Below are 18,913 nucleotides of genomic sequence, written 5' to 3'. Positions count from 1 at the left end.
TTTGGTAACTAAATGTCCATTTCCTCCGCCTTTCAGCAAGCTTACTAAATCTTCTTGTATTTTGTTGCATTCTTCCTCAGTTTAGGCTATACCCCCAAAATTAATTACAAGCATTTAATACAGCATTCCAACTCATGTTTGGTCCAACAAAATGTTCTCCATTCCCAGTTTCTCCAAACCCCACCCGTGCAATATAATGTGAAGAATGAGTTTATCTTCTGTCCCTCTCTCATCTGTAAACTTTAATGACCCGGGGTTTGGGGACATCTACTGGCCGGAAGCAGAACTGCAACAGTTCGGAACAAATTGCTGAAACCGGACAAGGTGCAGTGTGAGCGTGTTTGTGATTGGTGGCAGATACTAAATGTGATTGGATATCTGAAGAAACCAATCAGAGAGTGAAAGTAAATGTTTTGTGTCCTCACGCCCAATCGTCCAATCACAATCATTGCCTTCCCCCATCCCTCATTACCATAGGGCTGTGGGGCTGCCTATTTAATCCGAGCTCGGAGCGGATTTGGGTCATTTCTGGGTCTGAAATTGAGTTTGAAAATGCCTGAGGACAAGAAAGCAGCTCCCAAGAAGGGCGCCAAGAAAACCTTGAGTAAAGCACCAGCCAAGGGCGGCAAGAAGCGGAGAAAGTCGAGGAAGGAGAGTTACTCCATCTACGTCTACAAAGTGATGAAGCAGGTTCACCCCGACACCGGCATCTCCTCCAAGGCCATGAGCATCATGAACTCCTTTGTGAACGATATTTTCGAGCGCATCGCGAGTGAGGCTTCCCGCCTGGCCCATTATAATAAACGGCAAACCATCAGCTCCCGGGAGATCCAGACCGCCGTGCGCCTGCTGCTGCCCGGGGAACTGGCCAAGCACGCCGTGTCGGAAGGATTTGCATTTCCGATATATTTACATAGTATGTTTTTAATACCGCGATATTATTCCAATCGAAAACTGATACTCTACGCCGTTGAAATTTCTGACCCATAAACTGAACACGAGTTTCTGATCCGCTCCTTCCCATTCGCTTTGTTCTTAAAGCGTTACTATTCCGGCGACGAACACACCCTGAATGACCCCTTAGCATTTCCATTATCTCTATGAATTCAGTCTCCCCACATTAAAAGCAAACCCACCCCTTGCAGTAACATAGCGGAATAGGGGCAGAATGAGAACTCCGTCCGGGTCCCTCTTTTCACAGAAACACTCTCGGCTCTTTGAGAAGGGACCAATCTATAACGTGTCACTTTTATAAAGACTAAATTGAAATGTGTCCCTTCACGGAATGCTGTGAATGGGGATTTAGTCCCGTTCGGTACAGTTTGAAAGCGATGATAAAATTAGCGAAAATTTAAAGCAGATTTTAAAATAGCGCCAGCGATTGGTGACGGGTAGCGCTGAATAAGACACGATAAAAAGAACGGGTTTAAAATCTTGTGCTCAGGGCGACATTGATCGAAATCCGGTCCTTCACGACACTGAAATTGGCGGGCTTTTTGAAATTCATCAAATTCCTGGTCTGACCATTGAGGCCGGTAAATCCCGCCCTCTTCTGATTCCCAGCTATCTGATTGTTTAATGAAATAGGCAAATGAGGTGTATTAAAGAAGAACCAATCAGATGATCTTTTAGTCGAAAAGAAGGGGAAATACGGAAATCATTCTTCATTCTTTGTGAAAGTGTTTGTGAGATTGTGGAAATGTCTGGAAGAGGAAAAACCGGCGGTAAAGCTCGGGCCAAGGCCAAGTCTCGCTCATCCCGTGCTGGACTGCAGTTCCCTGTGGGCCGTGTTCACAGGCACCTGCGAAAGGGGAACTACGCTGAACGTGTGGGTGCCGGAGCCCCGGTCTATCTGGCTGCTGTGCTCGAGTATCTGACGGCTGAAATCCTCGAGCTGGCCGGCAACGCGGCCCGGGACAACAAGAAGACCCGCATCATCCCCAGACACCTGCAGCTGGCCATCCGCAACGACGAGGAGCTCAACAAGCTGCTGGGACGGGTGACCATCGCTCAGGGCGGGGTGCTGCCTAATATCCAGGCCGTGCTGCTGCCGAAGAAAACCAGCACTGTGAGCTCCAAGAGCAAGTAAAGCGGCCAAGATTTAATCTGATAACCCAAAGGCTCTTTTCAGAGCCACCCACTGTATCGATGAAAGGGCTGGTTACTCTATGAACGGAGTTAGAAATTAATTTTAAAATAAACAATCTGTTTCAGTTCTGGTGATTTTACGTTCCTTGATTCCGATTCTAGATCTAACTGCCTCCCATTAGTTCGAAACTAACGATATTTTCTTAAATACAAATGATCTTTTGCAGTACTCGCTTCCGGACAGTAGATGTCGCCAACCTCCAATAGGTTGAAATTTGCAAATTGTATCGGAAATGAGACACAAAATAATCAGTTCATTAAACTGGGCGGGTGGGAGACAGAAATACCAGGTCAGTTTGATCATCGGCAACAAGAGGCACTCTATTGTGTTCCGGCCATTATTGTAAGTGTGATTTACAGTCTCATCCTCCCACAACACTTACTCGGTCTGACTTCCATTACCCAGACTTGTCCGCCAGAAGGTGACGGATGTGTTGATTATTGTGTCAGCGATTGCTGAATCAGTGAATGAAATTTATCCGTTATTGGCTGTGAGAGGGATTTATTCTGTCCCTGTCAGTCTGTTCCTGTGTCAGTGACGAGTACCGCAGTGAATGTGACACTAAGTTTTACACTGATTCTACAGCTGGAGAGGGATAATAGACAAACTTCATTTGATCCGAGTCTGGTTCTTTAGAGATTAAAATATTTCCAACAGAGCCAAGCTGATACTATATCGGAAATGAGAACTTGCATTTCTTATACTTTGCACGAGTGCCCGAGCCTCTCCCTGTGTATATGTCCGAGTTGGAGTGACACTGGGGGTGTGGATACCTGATGTGAAAGAGTAGGATCAAAATCAGATCTTTCTTTACCTGTTTGCCAGCACTTTCCCTGTCCAATTGTGGCACTGGATGTGATGATGGCACTCAGTCTGCGCTGTATGAGTGGAATTGACCTCCCTCCAATCCTGGGTGTGATGTGTGGAAATTAAACTGCGTCCGTTTCAAATTCCTGATGTTGGTCATTCTGGAATTGTCACCCTTGTCTGTTTGTGTAAATTTAACACTGCTACTTTACCTGCCCGAAACTTCACAGATCAGCTCTACTCCGAACTCTCTCTGGTGTTATAACGGGCCATAATATGGACAGTTAACAAATACAAGTCGTGCCCCGCCTGACATCCGCTACCTCCCTTCATAAATTTCCCGTTTTAGTATATTTTTATCGGCACTGTCGCACCATTTCAACCCAGGAGATCTCAGCTCTTTCCATCGCCGATTTGGTGGCTCTGAAAAGAGCCTTTGTTGCACTTGGTGCTGAAGCCGGGTCGGGTTTAGGCGCGCTCCCCGCGGATGCGGCGGGCCAGCTGGATGTCTTTGGGCATGATGGTGACTCGCTTGGCGTGGATGGCGCACAGGTTGGTGTCCTCAAACAGCCCCACCAGGTAAGCCTCGCTGGCCTCCTGCAGGGCCATGACGGCCGAGCTCTGGAAGCGCAGGTCTGTCTTGAAGTCCTGAGCGATCTCTCGCACCAGGCGCTGGAAGGGCAGTTTGCGGATCAGCAGCTCGGTGGATTTCTGGTAGCGGCGGATCTCCCTCAGAGCCACAGTGCCGGGTCTGTAGCGATGAGGCTTCTTCACTCCGCCCGTGGCTGGAGCGCTCTTCCGGGCCGCTTTGGTCGCCAACTGTTTGCGAGGAGCTTTCCCGCCGGTCGATTTACGCGCTGTCTGCTTGGTCCTGGCCATTTTCTGAACAGATCTGAACACAACCTGAGACACAAAGACTGTTAATACGGACTGCGCTCTGGGGCCGCCTTATAAACTGTCGAAGGCGATCCGCCCCTGGCCTGTGATTTGCTGACGTCCAACACCCTATCAGGGAGTGACCGTCCCGGGCCTGTGATTGGCAGGTTTGTACCGAGCTCTGACAGTCAGACCGAAACGGCGGGAGATATTGGGCCCCAATTGGCTGAGCTGAAATTAATCATCAATTTCAAAAAGCCCGCCAATTTCAGAGCATCAATTAACAGTTTCAAGAAAATCTCATTTCCCTCCAGCAATTTAAGAATCTCTCTCTTTATAATCTCCATTATTTCCCACTCCTCAGCTCAAACCTCAGGCTGTTTCACATTCCGGTTCATTCTCTGATCTGTCTGTAAACGGGCGGGAATAAAGCCCCGGTCATTGCTTTCCGGAACGGGACAAAGTCCAGCTTCAATTTCAAAAATCCCGCCAGTTCCGGCCCGGTGAACCGCTCCTCAAACAGAAACTTCACATCGAACTGATAATTGAATGAGGGCAGGAAATAAAGAGCGAGCAGAGAGGACACAGCGGGAGAGGGAGTGAGGCGGGATTTTACTCTGAGCGGAGAATGTAATGTCTGGGGAAAGACTCTGTATCCCCGCCTATTCATTTATACCGTGAAATGGGAATTCCGCTCCTTCTCTCGGGATGGCCGAGAACCCCGGCCGTTGTTTCTGATCTCCCTGTACCGAGTGTTGGGGAATCTCCCCATACTAATTAAATATCAGAAACTGATTCCCCATCCCGAGATCTTTCCTCTCCCCGTTCCCAGGTCAGTGCTCTCTCTGTGAGGCGGTGGGTGGCTCTTAGAAGAGCCTTTGTTTTGTGTCCGGTTTGAAAGGGTCGAGTTGTTCAGCCGCCGAATCCATAGAGAGTGCGGCCCTGCCGTTTCAGAGCGTACACCACATCCATGGCAGTGACCGTCTTGCGCTTGGCGTGTTCAGTGTAGGTGACCGCGTCCCTGATCACATTCTCCAGGAAAACCTTCAGCACCCCGCGGGTTTCCTCGTAGATGAGACCCGAGATCCGCTTGACACCGCCACGGCGAGCCAGGCGGCGGATGGCTGGTTTGGTGATCCCCTGGATGTTATCACGAAGCACTTTACGGTGCCGCTTGGCTCCGCCTTTGCCCAGTCCTTTGCCTCCTTTACCTCTGCCAGACATGATTATTCTTCACTCAAATCGCTGCTGAATGAACAGCAAACTTATGCTGCTTCCGTTTTTATGCAGCCTGCCCCGACCTGACTGAAACAGACACAGGGTGAGAGAGGGAGTGGAGGAGACAGAGTGAGATATTAAACAGGGAGGGGAGGAGACAGAGTGAGATATTAAACAGAGAGGGGAGGAGACAGAGTGAGATATTAAACAGGGAGGGGAGGAGACAGAATGAGATATTAAACAGGGAGTGGAGGAGACAGAGTGAGATATTGAACAGGGAGGGGAGGAGACAGAGTGAGATATTAAACAGAGAGGGGAGGAGACAGAGTGAGATATTAAACAGGGAGGGGAGGAGACAGAATGAGATATTAAACAGGGAGGGGAGGAGAGAGTCAGAGTGACGGACAGAGCGGAGAGCGGCGGCTGATCTTCCAGCTCCACCTCCAGCTTTCTCCACCTGCCAATTTCAAACCGTTTATCGATAATAGAACCGAAACACAGCGCTCCGCACAAACCCTTACAGACTCGGGCTTCATATTCATGGATTCCCAGAAAAACAGAGCTTTTAAATAAGCCCCGTTACAATTAACAGTCAGTAATATTCCTGCCTAAATACAGTCCCTTCTATAACAAGTCAACCCGCCTCCTTCCATTTCAGTCCCAGACCCGATTCGATCTCCCCACGCATCCCCTCCCAGACGGGTTCAGCAGTTTACAAACACTTTATTCCAGCTGATTTGGAGAATCTCATGTGTTGGGGTTTGAATTGTGATAGCTGCGGATCTCCGCCAGTTTTACCCTGTCACAGACTCTCGCCCGGAGTCTGTGAGAATAAATGAACTGGGACTGGAGCCGAACACACGCCAGTTCCAGTGAGGCCCGGCCCGGACATCCCATTCTCTCTATTTTATTTCAGACAGTGGGGGTGGGGCGGGGATAGCGAATATCAGCGAGTCACCAGCACCCTGGGTTTATTTGAAATGATTTATATCTGAAATCTGAGCCCGGCCCCGGGACAGGAATCATCTGATTCCGGGATCAGCTCTTTTCTGAGAGACGTGGGTGGCTCTGAGAAGAGCCGTTGGGTTCAGATGGTCACAAGTTGCACTTGATTTTTTTTACTTCTTTTTGCCCGCTGCTTTCTTCGGCTTTGCTGACTTCGGCTTGGGCTTGGCCCTCGGTTTTTCCACCTTCTTCGCCTTCGCCTTCACTGTCTTGGGGGTCTTGGACTTCTTAGCCGCCGCTTTCTTCTTAATTGGTGATTTCGCCGCCTTTTTCGTGGTCGATTTCTTCGCCGCTGATTTCTTGACGGCTGTTTTTTTGGCCGCTGGTTTCTTTCCAGGAGATTTTTTGGTTACTTGTTTCTTCACCTTCTTCACCACTTTTGCCTGGGTTTCCTTCTTAGCGACTCTGAAGGAGCCCGAGGCGCCCGTGCCCTTGATCTGCACCAGGGAGCCTTTTTCCACATTTCTCTTGATACTTAATTTGATCTGGGACCGGAGCTTCTCCACATCCAGGCCTTTGGTAGCCAGAACCTTCTTTATCGCGGCCAGGGATATCCCCTTGCGATCCTTGCAATCCCCCACAATCTTGAGGATCTGTTCTCCCAACGGGGGACCGGTGGGCTTGGGTCTGGGAACCGCCTTCTTCTTCTTGGGAGCCTTGGGTGGAGCGGCGGCGGCAGGAGGTGCCGTTTCGGCGGCTGCAGTGTCTGTCATGTCCGGGACTCTGCAGAAAATCTTTCTGACAGTCAGAGCTGGGTCAGAAATGAAACGAGAGGCGGCGGCACAGAGCAACTTAAAGGCACAGAGCGGACGGGGCGGAGACATCCTGCTGTCAGCTCCCGGCCCCTCCAGCCTCTCTGTGTTTCTCTCTCCTCTTAAACTCCCCGATTCCAATTCAAATCGGGCACTCCAGAGTCCCAGACTAGCCCCTCCCCATCTGTAACACCGGTATGTTTGCTGTCGATAAACTTTCACCGGAATTAAAAGCACCAGTTTCGATTGAAACCCGTTTCATTGCTGCACTGATCGCGCTCTCTCACCCGATCGCTGACATGATCTCCGTTTTTCGGCTGAAATCTTGAATTGATCTGAAACTTTACCTTAAATTTCCACTTCGGAGCTCGGCAGGGGAGGAGGGCGATCCTTTGACAGGGATTTTTTTAAAATTTTAGTCAAAAGGGACTCGGAAATCTGGCGATGAGACCGGCCACACAAACACAGTGACATTAATCTAACCCTTTAACACACTCTCTCTGACACAATGTTCACATCTTCACATTCACAGGACAAACTGTTCGCCAGATTGACAATTCCCGGGACAGGCTTTCCTCCCCGCTCGGCCTGTGCTGCAGATTCTCGGGGGTTAGTTGTAGTTTCCCAGCTCCTCACAATGTCTGGTCCCCAGTTTCAGGGACAGGAGTCAATCACAGCTGTGGATCTGATTATCCATATCTGGTTTTACATTATTACATTGTCTGCACACAGAAATATGTTTGGTTGAGGCGATAATACAAATAATCCGCCCTGGGCTCCTCCAGTCTCTCTGTCTTTCTCTCCCTCCTCCAAAACTGACTGACAGACAATAGTAACTGGTGTCCTATCCGTCCCATTCTAAACACCCAGAGACGGCCAGTTACTGAATAAATTCAACATTCATAGGCAGTCCAGTGTCAGACAGTTACAGGCTGTTTCTCTCCACCTTTCCTTACTGGACTGGAGACTGATAAATGCACCGTCCGACCGGCTCATACATAATAGAAGGGACAGTGACCGTCTCACCAACAGCACCGGAGGTCTGTTCACAGACACAGAATCAGTCTTTACCTTCCAACAGGGTGTTCATATTACGCTCAATAACACTATCCCGCTTTCATGTACAGCGCTAGAGATAGAGAAATACAGACGGACAGATAAAGAGACAGACAGAGACAGGCACACAGACAAAGTATCATTCTCACACTTCCTCTCAGTGTGTCCGTTTCACACTCAGCAAACAGTATCCCACCTTCGTGTACAGCGCTGGAGAGATACAGACAGGCAGAGTATCAGCCATACGCTTCCCATCAGTGTCTCTGTATCACGCTCAGCAGCAGTAGTCCACCTTCATATGTTGTACAAAAGAGAGAGAGAAACTGACCTGCAATGTCCCGTTTTCACCCAGTAACAAATTGGAAAATTCTCCATTCCAATTGCCATTCCAAGCTGGAGTGACAGAAGATGCAGTCTCATCTCTCACTGATATTATTTCAGAGACAGACACATTATTAATCCCACTCTCAGGGACAGTGTCACGCATTTAACCCTCTCTTGCATGTTGTACCCTCTGAAATTTTGCAGCTCAGGGCCCTTCTGTATTTCTCTCAGTGACCGAGAGTTTCACTCCGATTGAAATAAACTGGGACTGTAGCCGTCAGATATTAATCCGACACGGTCCCAGCAAATACACCGACTCCCACTTTCCTCCCATGTTTCTCCAGGATTGGTTCGAGGAATCCGGCCTCCCGTTCCGGAGTCACAATTTTCTTTATCAGTAAAGGGACCAAGAATGAACAGAATCCATTGGCTCATTTCACAGCCGCCCACTTTATCTCTGAAAGACTCTTTACCATCAAAAGATACCGAGAGAAACAGCAGGGATGGAAACATCTAGTTTAATAGTTGGAGATTGTAAAGTCAGTCTGGATTCCAGCGTTAGGCACTGGTGGAATCCCATCTGTTTTCCATTCTGGTGCCTGTTCCTGCACTGCCTGTGGACCCCATTCCCTCTGACCTTTCCCCCAGACCCACTTCCTTTGCTCAGACTCGGAAAAATTCCAATTGGGGAAAGTTTCCATCGATTTTTGTATTGAGAATTAAACCAGATATCTGCGCATGCGTGACTCAGCCCCGCCCCCAGCGCATGTTGTTGGTGAGCAGAAGAGCGCATGCGCGCTGCCCTCCCCCAGCTCGGCCTGTGGGCGCCATTCCCTCAGTGAGCGGAAGAAGATGGTTTAAAACAGCCGGGAATGGAGAGATCACGGCCCCCGGGGGAAGGGAGCAAAGAGCAGCCTCGTTACAGCAGCTCATCGCTTCGGGACCGTGTCCGCAGATGGGCTCAGAGATCGGCATTGAGTCCGGGGGAAGGGCAGGGGGAGTCCGGGGGCTGTTTGTAAGAGGCGGAGTGGATCAGGAACTGGTCCCGGAACATGGAGTGAGCGGGGGAAGGGAGAGGTCATTCTCGGGCTGTGTGTGCACAGGGTGTGTCCAGGGGAAGGGAGACAGAATGGGAAGAACCTGCTATTTAAAATCATTGCTGCTTTCTCTCCCCAAATCAGTGGTGAATGTTCCTGGTTTAGTTCCAGTCTCACCCTGTTACTGGACAGTGAACAGTCAGGATGTGGGGAGTTATACAAGCAGTATCTATTGCAGGCATCAGGTGAGAAGTGTGAAGGACACATTTTAAACAGCGGTTGTTTGGTTTGGGGTGAACGGCTAGTCCCATGGGAGAGGAGTTGAGAAACCTCACCTGTACAAAGGTCCCTGCCCCATCGGGTAGTCCCATTCACGGATCAGTGCAGGGGTTGTGTTGTGTCTGGATGTCACTAAATTGTTATAAAATCGTCCAACACACCGGGTGTGCAGAAGCTGAGTGCTGCAGTACTGCAGTGGAGTCAGACATTGACACTGTTTGTATCACTGGTTTTCATTTGTGGATATTCAAAATGATCATTAACAGAGATATTAAACTGATCACTTTTGTATTTTCTACCTCACCTGTTCCTGAGTAACAAGAGATAATTTTCTTTCCACAGGCAAATCCTTGAAGGATCCAGAATAAATGTGATGTTTCCTCCACCCGAGGCACTAGAAACAGTGCAGCCAGCTCCTTCTCACACACAGTAAGTACATTATCACACACACAGAGCACGGAGTCACAGACAGGTCATCAGTTCCACAGTCTCAGATAGCAGAAGTAGTCAGTACCACACTGATCCCAAGACCCAGAGACACATTTTCAATCCCACCATCAAACAGAGCAGGTGAAGTAGATACTGTTCCATTTCTCCCAAACTCAGTTCCGCTGACAGGGAAATACAAAAATCCCAGTCAAAATCACACTCTCAGATTGAAAGGCACTGTGTCAATCTCACAATTGGGCAACATTAAATACCAGATAGAAATCACACATGGTACCCGATTGAAAGGGACAGAATGAACCCAAATAATGTACCCTGAGATTCGAATTGAATACCACCCCACAACTCACAAATGTGAGTTTAATACATGCAGTATCCATTCGATTAATGTATCATGAGGTACAAACTGCAGACATGTCCAAAACTCATGTGGAGTATCAGACTGAGAAATGTTGTGACAGTCGAACCTGAGAAACAAATGAGAAACCAGTTTATAATACACATAGTATGAGATGTAAAGACACAGTATCAATTCTATTCGTGCACACTGAGATACACATTACATACCAGTCCAAAAATCTCATACAATATTAGACTGAAATGCACAGTATCGATTACAATAGTACAGACTGAGCTGCACATTATATACCAATTCCAAAATCACTATATCAGTTTGAAATATATGTTATCATTCACAATAGTACACAAAGATATTGATTTAATAGTAGTCCAAAAAGCACACAAATTATCTGATTAAAAACCTCCAGCACCAAATCCTAAAGTATATCCATATTTACCAATTAAATGAAAAAAACTATTTAAACAGGAAGATATTAAAGCTGCAGTATTGAACACCATAATGTAATCTGAGACAATAATTATAGACAGATGCAGAATAAATCTCACACTCTTATGGTACCAATGTTGACAGAGAATGTATCCCAAACTCTCATAATGTACCAGAGACTGGCAGATAAAGTATGAATCCCACACTCACACAGCATCAGAGACTGTATAAATCAAATGAATCGCAAACTCAAACACACTACTGACAAGATACACAATGAATCCCACACAGTATCACGGACTGAGGGATACAAAATGAATCTCTCAGTCACCTACATTAGTGCAGGCTGAGTTACAAATTAGGGACCAGTCCACAAATCTCAGTGTCAGATTGAAAGATACAGTACCAATTCCATTAGTGCAGACTGAGCTACATATTAATTACCAATACAAAAGACCAATGCAGATTCAGACTGAAATATACAGTATTCCATTTATGCAGACTGAGCAACACATTGTATATAAGTTCAACATGTCACCATGTCAGTTTGGAAGATACACTGTATCACAATTGTGTTCACATTGATGCAGATTTAATCATAGCCAAAAAGTGCAGTGATTCTCTGATTATAACCTACAGCATCACATTTTAACGTATATAATTACTTACCACTTAAACACTGTGAAAAATTATTTATACATTTATGTATTAAAGATACAGGTTTGAATGCCATGCTGTGAAATGAGATACAAATTAGATACAGATAAAGAATGAATCTCATACTCAGATCCAGTGCCAGAGACTGACATATTGAATGAATCCCTCACTCACACAATGTACCACTCACTGACAGATACAGAATGAATCCCACACTCACATACAGTAGCACAGACTGACAGATACAGTATATATATCACTTATATACAGTATCAGAGATTGATGGAAATGGAATGAAAGTCTCACTCACATGCAGCACCAGAGACTGACAGATATGGAATTAATCCCAAATTCACACATGGTGCCAGAGACTGACAGGAACAGAATGAATCTCATTCAGATACAGTACAAGGGGCTGACATATATAGAATGAATCCCACACTCACACACAGTACCACAGGCTGACAGAATCAGAATGAATCACAAAGTACCACAGTCAGACAAATACAGAATGAATCTCTAAGTCAAATCACTGCAGACTGAGTTACACACAACATGCCAGTCCAAAAATCTTAGTGTCAGATTGAAAGATAATGTATCAATTCCATTAGTGCAGACTGAGCCAAACATTATATAGCAGTCCAACACTGTCAGACCATATCAGACTCCAAGATACAACATCAATTCCATTAGCATGTACTGAGCTACATGTTACACACCAGTCCAAAAATTTCATACAGTAACAGACTGATAGATACATTATCAATTCTATTAGTGCAGGCTGAGCTATATATTACATTCCAGTCCAAAAATCTCAGTGTCAGACTGAGATACAGAATTAATTCCATTATTATAGACTGAGCTACACATTATATACCAGTTAAATAATTTCACCATGGAGAGATTGAAAGGTACATTATCATTCACAACAGAGTTCAGAGATGAAGATGTAATACACTCACAAACATTGTTTGATTAAAGAAAATCCAAAAGTGTATCAATATTTACAAATTAAACACTTGATAAAAAATGGCATATACTTTAAAGTATTAAAGATATAGTTTCAAATACAATAATATAAACTGAAATAAGAACACAGAATGAATCCAGACTTGCACATTGTCTCAGAGACTGAATTATAGAATAAAACCCAGACTGAGATAAATTGGCTGAGACTGACAGATACAGAATGTATCCTAAACTCATATACAGTATCAGAGACTGACAGATACAGAATAAAGCCCACATTCACATGCAGCACCAGAGACAGACAGAAACAGAATGAATCCCACACTCACACACAGTACCAGAGACAGACAGAAACAGAATGAATCCCACACTCACACACAGTACCAAAGGCAGACAGATACAGAATAAACCCCATACTCATGTGCAGTACCAGATACAGACAGGTACAGAATAAACCCCACACTTATATACAGTATCAGAGACTGAAAAATACAGAATAAACCGCACACTCATATACAGCACCAGAGACAGACAGAAGCAGAATAAACCTGACATTCGCATACAGTACCTGTTACAGACAGATACAGAATAAACCCCACACACGTACAGTACCACAGACTGACAGGCACAGAATGAATCCCACACTCACACACAGTACCAGACACTGACAGATACAGAATAATCCTCACATTCATATACAGTACCAGAAACAGACGAATAAAGAATAAACCCCACACTCATTTGCAGTACCAGAGACAGACAGATACAGAATGAATCCCAAATTCACACACAGTACCAGAGACTGACAGATACAGAATGAATCCCAAATTCACACAAGGTACCAGAGACTGACATACACTGAATAAACCCCACACTCATTTCCAGTACCAGAGACTGACAGATACAGTATATACCCCCCACTCATTTGCAGCTCAAGAGACTGACAGATACAGAATAAACCCCACACTCATATACAGTACCAGAGACTGATAGGCACAGAATGAATCCCACACACACACAGCACCAGAGACTGACAGATACAGAATAAACCCCACACTCATATGCAGCACCAGAGACTGACAGATACAGAATAAACCCCACACTCATATACAGTACCAGAGACTGACAGATACGGAATGTGTGAATTTGGGATTCACAGTATCGGAGACAGACAGATACAGAATAAACCCCAAACACATCGACAGTATCAGAGACACACAATTACAGAATAAACCCCACACTGACACACAGTTCCAGAGACTGACAGATACAGAATAAACCTCACACTCATGTACAGTATCAGAGACTGACTTATACAGAATGAATCTTATACTCACACACAATACCAGAGACTGACAGATACAGAATAAAGCCCAACCTCATATACTGTACCAGAGACAGATAAATACAAAATAAACACCAAACACATCTACAGTATCGGAGATGGACAGATAGAGAATAAACCCCACACTCACACACAGTACCAGAGACAGACACAGAATAAAAGCTACACTCACACACAGTACCAGAGACAGACAGATACAGAATAAAACCTACACTCACACACAGTACTAGAGCCTGATAGATACAGAATGAATCCCACACTCACACACAGTACCAGAGACAGACAGGCACAGAATAAACCCCAACTCACACACAGTACCAGAGAGTGAAAAATATAGAATAAACACCAAACTCTTGTACAGGATCAGAGACTGACAGATACAGAATAAACCCCACAATCATGTAAAGTGCCAGGAAAAATTGTTTGGTTAGTGAGTGTCTGTAAATGAAGGAAACATGTTGTCTGGTAAGGGAGTGTCTCTCCATGAAGGAAAAACGGTGAAGGGTCAGGGAATATCTATAAATGAAAGAGAAATGGTGACAGGTCAGGGATTGTCTATAAATGAAGGTGAAATGGTTTCTGGTAAGGGAGTATTATAAATGGGAGAAAACATGGTGACTGGTCAGGGAGTGTCTAAAAATGAAGGCGAAATGGTGACGGGTTACGGAGTGTCCATAAAGGAGGGAGAAATGGTGACAGATGAGGCAGAGTCTGTAAATGATGGAGAAATGGTGACTTGTCAGAGGGTGTCTGTGAATGAAGGAGGAATGGTGACTGGTCCGGGAGTGTCTGTAAATGAAGGAGGAATGGTGATTGGTCCGGGAGTGTCTGTAAATGAAGGAGGAACGGTGATTGGTCCGGGAGTGTCTGTAAATGCAGGAGAATTGTTGACAGGTCAGGTCGTGTCCATATCTGAAGGAGAAACAGTGATGGGTCAGGGAGCGTCTATTAATGAAGGGAAATGCTGACGGGTCAGGGAGAGTTTGTAAATGAAGGAGAAATGCTGAAGGGTCAGGAAGCGTCTATAAATGTAGGAGAAATTGTGTTTGATCAGGGAATGTCTGAAAATGAAGGCGAAATGGTGACTGGTCAGGGGGTTTCTGTCAATGAAGGAGGAATGGTGATTGGTCAGGGGGTGTCTGTAAATGAAGGCGAAATGGTGACTGGTCAGGGGGTGTCTGTAAATGAAGGAGGAATGGTGATTGGTCAGGGGGTGTCTGCAAATGAAGGAGAAATGGTGACTGGTCAGGGGGTGTCTGTAAATGAAGGAGGAACGGTGACTGGTGCGGGAGTGTCTGTAAATGAAGGCGAAATGGTGACTGGTCAGGGGGTGTCTGTAAATGAAGGAGAAATGGTGACTGGTCAGGGGGTGTCTGTAAATGAAGGAGAAATGGTGACTGGTTAGGGGGTGTCTGTAAATGAAGGCGAAATGGTGACGTTCAGGGAGAGTCTGTAAATGAAGGAGGAACGGTGATTGGTCCGGGAGTGTCTGTAAATGAAGGCGAAATGGTGATTGGTCCGGGGGTGTCTGTAAATGAAGGAGGAACGGTGATTGGTCCGGGAGTGTCTGTGAATGCAGGAGAATTGTTGACAGGTCAGGGAGTGTCGACATCTGAAGGAGAAACAGTGATGGGTCAGGGAGTGTCTATTAATGAAGGGAAATGCTGACGGGTCAGGGAGAGTTTGCAAATGAAGGAGAAATGCTGAAGGGTCAGGGAGCGTCTATAAATGTAGGAGAAATTGTGTTTGATCAGGGAGTGTCTGAAAATGAAGGAGAAATTGTGATAGGTCAAGGAAAATCTTTAAATGAAGGAGAAATGGTGACTGGTCAGGGAGAGTCTGTCGCCAAAATTGGGAGATATCACAGATGGATGGCATACAGGCAGCTCTCGGGAGGGACATTGTGTGGAAATGAGGGGCAGAGCATATACACACAGCCAGAGTCAGCATATTCAGTAGAGGAGAGGGGAATCAGTGAGTGTAGAACTGAATCCAACCAGAGTCAGCAACTTCAGGGGAGGAGAGGGAGGGGAACCAGTGAGTGTAGAACTGAACCCAGTCAGAGTCAGCACCTTCAGGGGAGGAGAGGGAGGGGAACCACTGAGTGGTTCCCTTTAAATATTTTTTTTTTCAGCATATGGTAACATATTGTGATGGGATATGTGCATTCCGTCCTTCATTACCCCAATATTCTTGTTACACCTCTCGTCCTTGGGTTTCGGGTGCCATTACCACTATTACTAGTACCAACCCTAGGAGCCTTCCTCCGTCAGGTTTACACTCCACTTGAGTGGGGTACACCCGCACCATTGCCCTGAATTGGCAAGGGGTGATGTTCTTGTTTGGTAACAGCCACTTGGAGGTACCACCTCCATCATGCCCACAGGTCAGGCTCACCCTCAGTTTGTTGATTCGTTATTCATAAGGGTACTTCCCCTGCCTGTATCTGGGCTAGGTTCTCTCGTGTCTGTTCCACAATCCAGTTACCATATGTACTGCAGATGTAATCTGTTAGCGTGGATTTTGGTCTGTTGAATTAAAGGCAACGATGAAGTGACTTATGGGTACACGACAGTGGTATTTACCCTCAAACCACACTGAAATGCGCTTTGTGTAGATTAGACTAACCTTAATTAAAAGCTTAAATATAACGCTTAACTACTAATAAAATGGACACTCTTAAACAAAATGGATTCTATTAAACAAAGGGACACTATTAAACAAAATGGATTCTGTGACTGTGGGAAAGACAGTTAAAAGTGTTGAGTTTGTACATTCCAGAACTGGCTTACAGTCTGGGAATACAAAGGACATTTCACAACGAACTGATAAAACTATAGAACCAGACTGCATGAAACAAAGGCATGCTGTCTTAAGGTGATAATAGTTGTTCGGACTTAATTGGTTAATGCGTAAGCAGTCCGTTGTTGCTATGCGGACTTAATTGGTTAATGTGTAAACTGTCCGTTGTTGCTGTGCGGACTTAATTGGTTAATGTGTGTAATCAAGATTAATGATGTAAAAGCTACTGAAATCTGTATTTCAAAGGTATAAAAAAGCATGACAACCATTTTAAAGTTGAGAAGGTATCTGCGTGCATTGCGGAATGTCCAGTCTTCTCCCAAAGCTTTGTCCAATAAACTGCATGTTGAATCTTTAAGTCTGACTCCGAGTGGTGATTTTTCCCACAACAGAGGTGGTGCAATGGGTTTGGGTTTCAGCAGAGGGAGGAGGGTGAGTGTGTGGGACGGGGATTTACAGTCTGGGGGAATGAGCGGGAAGAATGTTCCACAGGAACTGGAATTGCCTGTTCTGAATTTCTATCCTGTATTCACAGTGAGGACTTTTGTTATCTCCTTTTACAGGGTATTACAAGGGGCGGATTTGCAGACGAGAAACTCAAACCAAACATCACGTCAAGATCTGACTCCATTCACCAGCACCTGAAGATTATCGGCCTTAAAATATAGGAGAAATGTTGATCTGTTCTATCTGTGGAAAAGATTTCAAACATCACTGTGACTGGAATAGCAGCGAGACACACACACCCGATTGAGAGTGTTCCAGTGCACTGACTGTGGGAAGAGCTTTCACCAGTTACACAGCCTGAAGAAACATCATACCATTCACAGTGGGGAGAAACGAGACACGTGTTCTCTGTGCAGACGAGACTTCTACTGATCTCCAACGTGGAGAGAGAGAAGGACACCCGCACCATGGAGAAACCGTGGAAATGTGGGGACTGTGGGAGGGGATTCAGTTAATCATCCCGGCTGGAAACACATCGACGCAGACACACTGGAGAGAGGCCGTTCACCTGCTCCGTGTGTGGGAGCGGATTCACTCAGTCATCCCACCTCACTGAACATCAACTTGTTCACACTGATAAGAGACTTTTTAAATGTTCTGTCTGAGAGAAGAGCTTTAAAAGAAAAAGTGATCTGCTGACACACCAACGCACTCACACTGGGGAGACGCCGTTCACCTGCACTAAGTGCGGGAAGGGATTCATTCAGTCATCCAACCTGCTGACACACCAGCGAATTCACACTGGGGAGAGGCCGTTCACCTGCTCCGTGTGTGGGAGCGGATTCACTCAATCTTCCCACCTCATTGAACATCAGCTTGTTCACACTGATAAGAGACTTTTTAAATGCTCTGTCTGTGAGAAAAGCTTTAAAAGAAAAAGTGATCTGCTGACACACCAACGCACTCACACTGGGGAGAGGCCGTTCACCTGCTCCGTGTGTGGGAAGGGATTCACTCGGTCATCCAGCCTACTGACACACCAGCGAGTTCACAGTGGGGAGAGGCTGTTCACCTGCTCCGTGTGTGGGAAGAGTTTCACTCGATCATCCCACCTGCTGAGACATCAGCAAGTTCACACTGGGGAGAGGCCATTCACCTGCTTCATATGTGGGAAGGGATTCGCTCAGTCATCCACCCTGCTTACACACCAGCGAGTTCACACAGGGCAGAGGCCGTTCACCTGCTTCATATGTGGGAAGAGATTCACTCAGTCATCCACCCTGCTGACACACCAGCGAGTTCACACTGGGGAGAGGCCATTCACCTGCTCCGTGTGTGGGAAGGAATTCACTTGTTCATCCGGCCTCATTGAACACCAACTTGTTCACACTGATAAGAGACCCTTTAAATGTTCTAACTGTGAGAAGAGCTTTAAAAGAACTTGGGATCTGCTGAGACATGAACGTATTCACACTGGGGAGAGGCCCATCACCTGCTCAGTGTGTGGGATGGGATTCACTCAGTCTTCCCACCTGCTGAGTCACCAGCGAGTTCACATGTGACTGCAGGGGATGGATTCTGCTGTTATTCCTGCTGTTAATCACATCCAGGACTGAACCATGTTCATTCTGACAGTTGGGATTTGTTTCTGATGTTAAACTCCAGCCCAGTTAAAGGGATTATTAATATTCTGTACAAGTGTCAAATTAATCAGCTTTCTTTCAAACACAGTGTGTCCAGTCCTTGATATCTTGATGATAAGAGAAGCAGTTTGAGGACTCATGATGAAGTGAGTGGAATCCATATTAGAACTGAGTTCCTCCACCATTTTAAAAGATGGATCGACAAATGTCCAACTCTGACAGGACAGAAAATTCTATTATATCACACGGTCCACTTCAATCAGGCTGAGCAGATTTCCACTACCCTTGTGTGGGAAAGAGTTTCCTGATTTCA

The 18,913-nt window shown here is 46.0% G+C and overlaps 1 protein-coding gene and 1 pseudogene across 1 annotated transcript; one reads left to right on the top strand and one right to left on the bottom strand.

Annotated features, from left to right (window-relative positions):
* LOC137316718 (zinc finger protein 229-like) overlaps positions 1-18,687 on the top strand; it is a 346,515-nt pseudogene extending 327,828 nt beyond the window's left edge.
* LOC137316683 (histone H1-like) lies at positions 6,169-6,768 on the bottom strand. The gene has a single exon (XM_067980529.1). It carries the CDS (start codon positions 6,766-6,768, stop codon positions 6,169-6,171), a length of 600 nt encoding a protein of 199 aa, XP_067836630.1.
* Positions 18,688-18,913: the final 226 nt, after the last annotated feature.

Source organism: Heptranchias perlo, unplaced genomic scaffold (assembly GCF_035084215.1).
Source record: "Heptranchias perlo isolate sHepPer1 unplaced genomic scaffold, sHepPer1.hap1 HAP1_SCAFFOLD_60, whole genome shotgun sequence".
NCBI classification, from domain to species: Eukaryota; Metazoa; Chordata; class Chondrichthyes; order Hexanchiformes; family Hexanchidae; genus Heptranchias; species Heptranchias perlo.
Note: the sequence above shows the minus strand (reverse complement) of the source record. Positions and strands in the feature narration are given on the sequence as shown.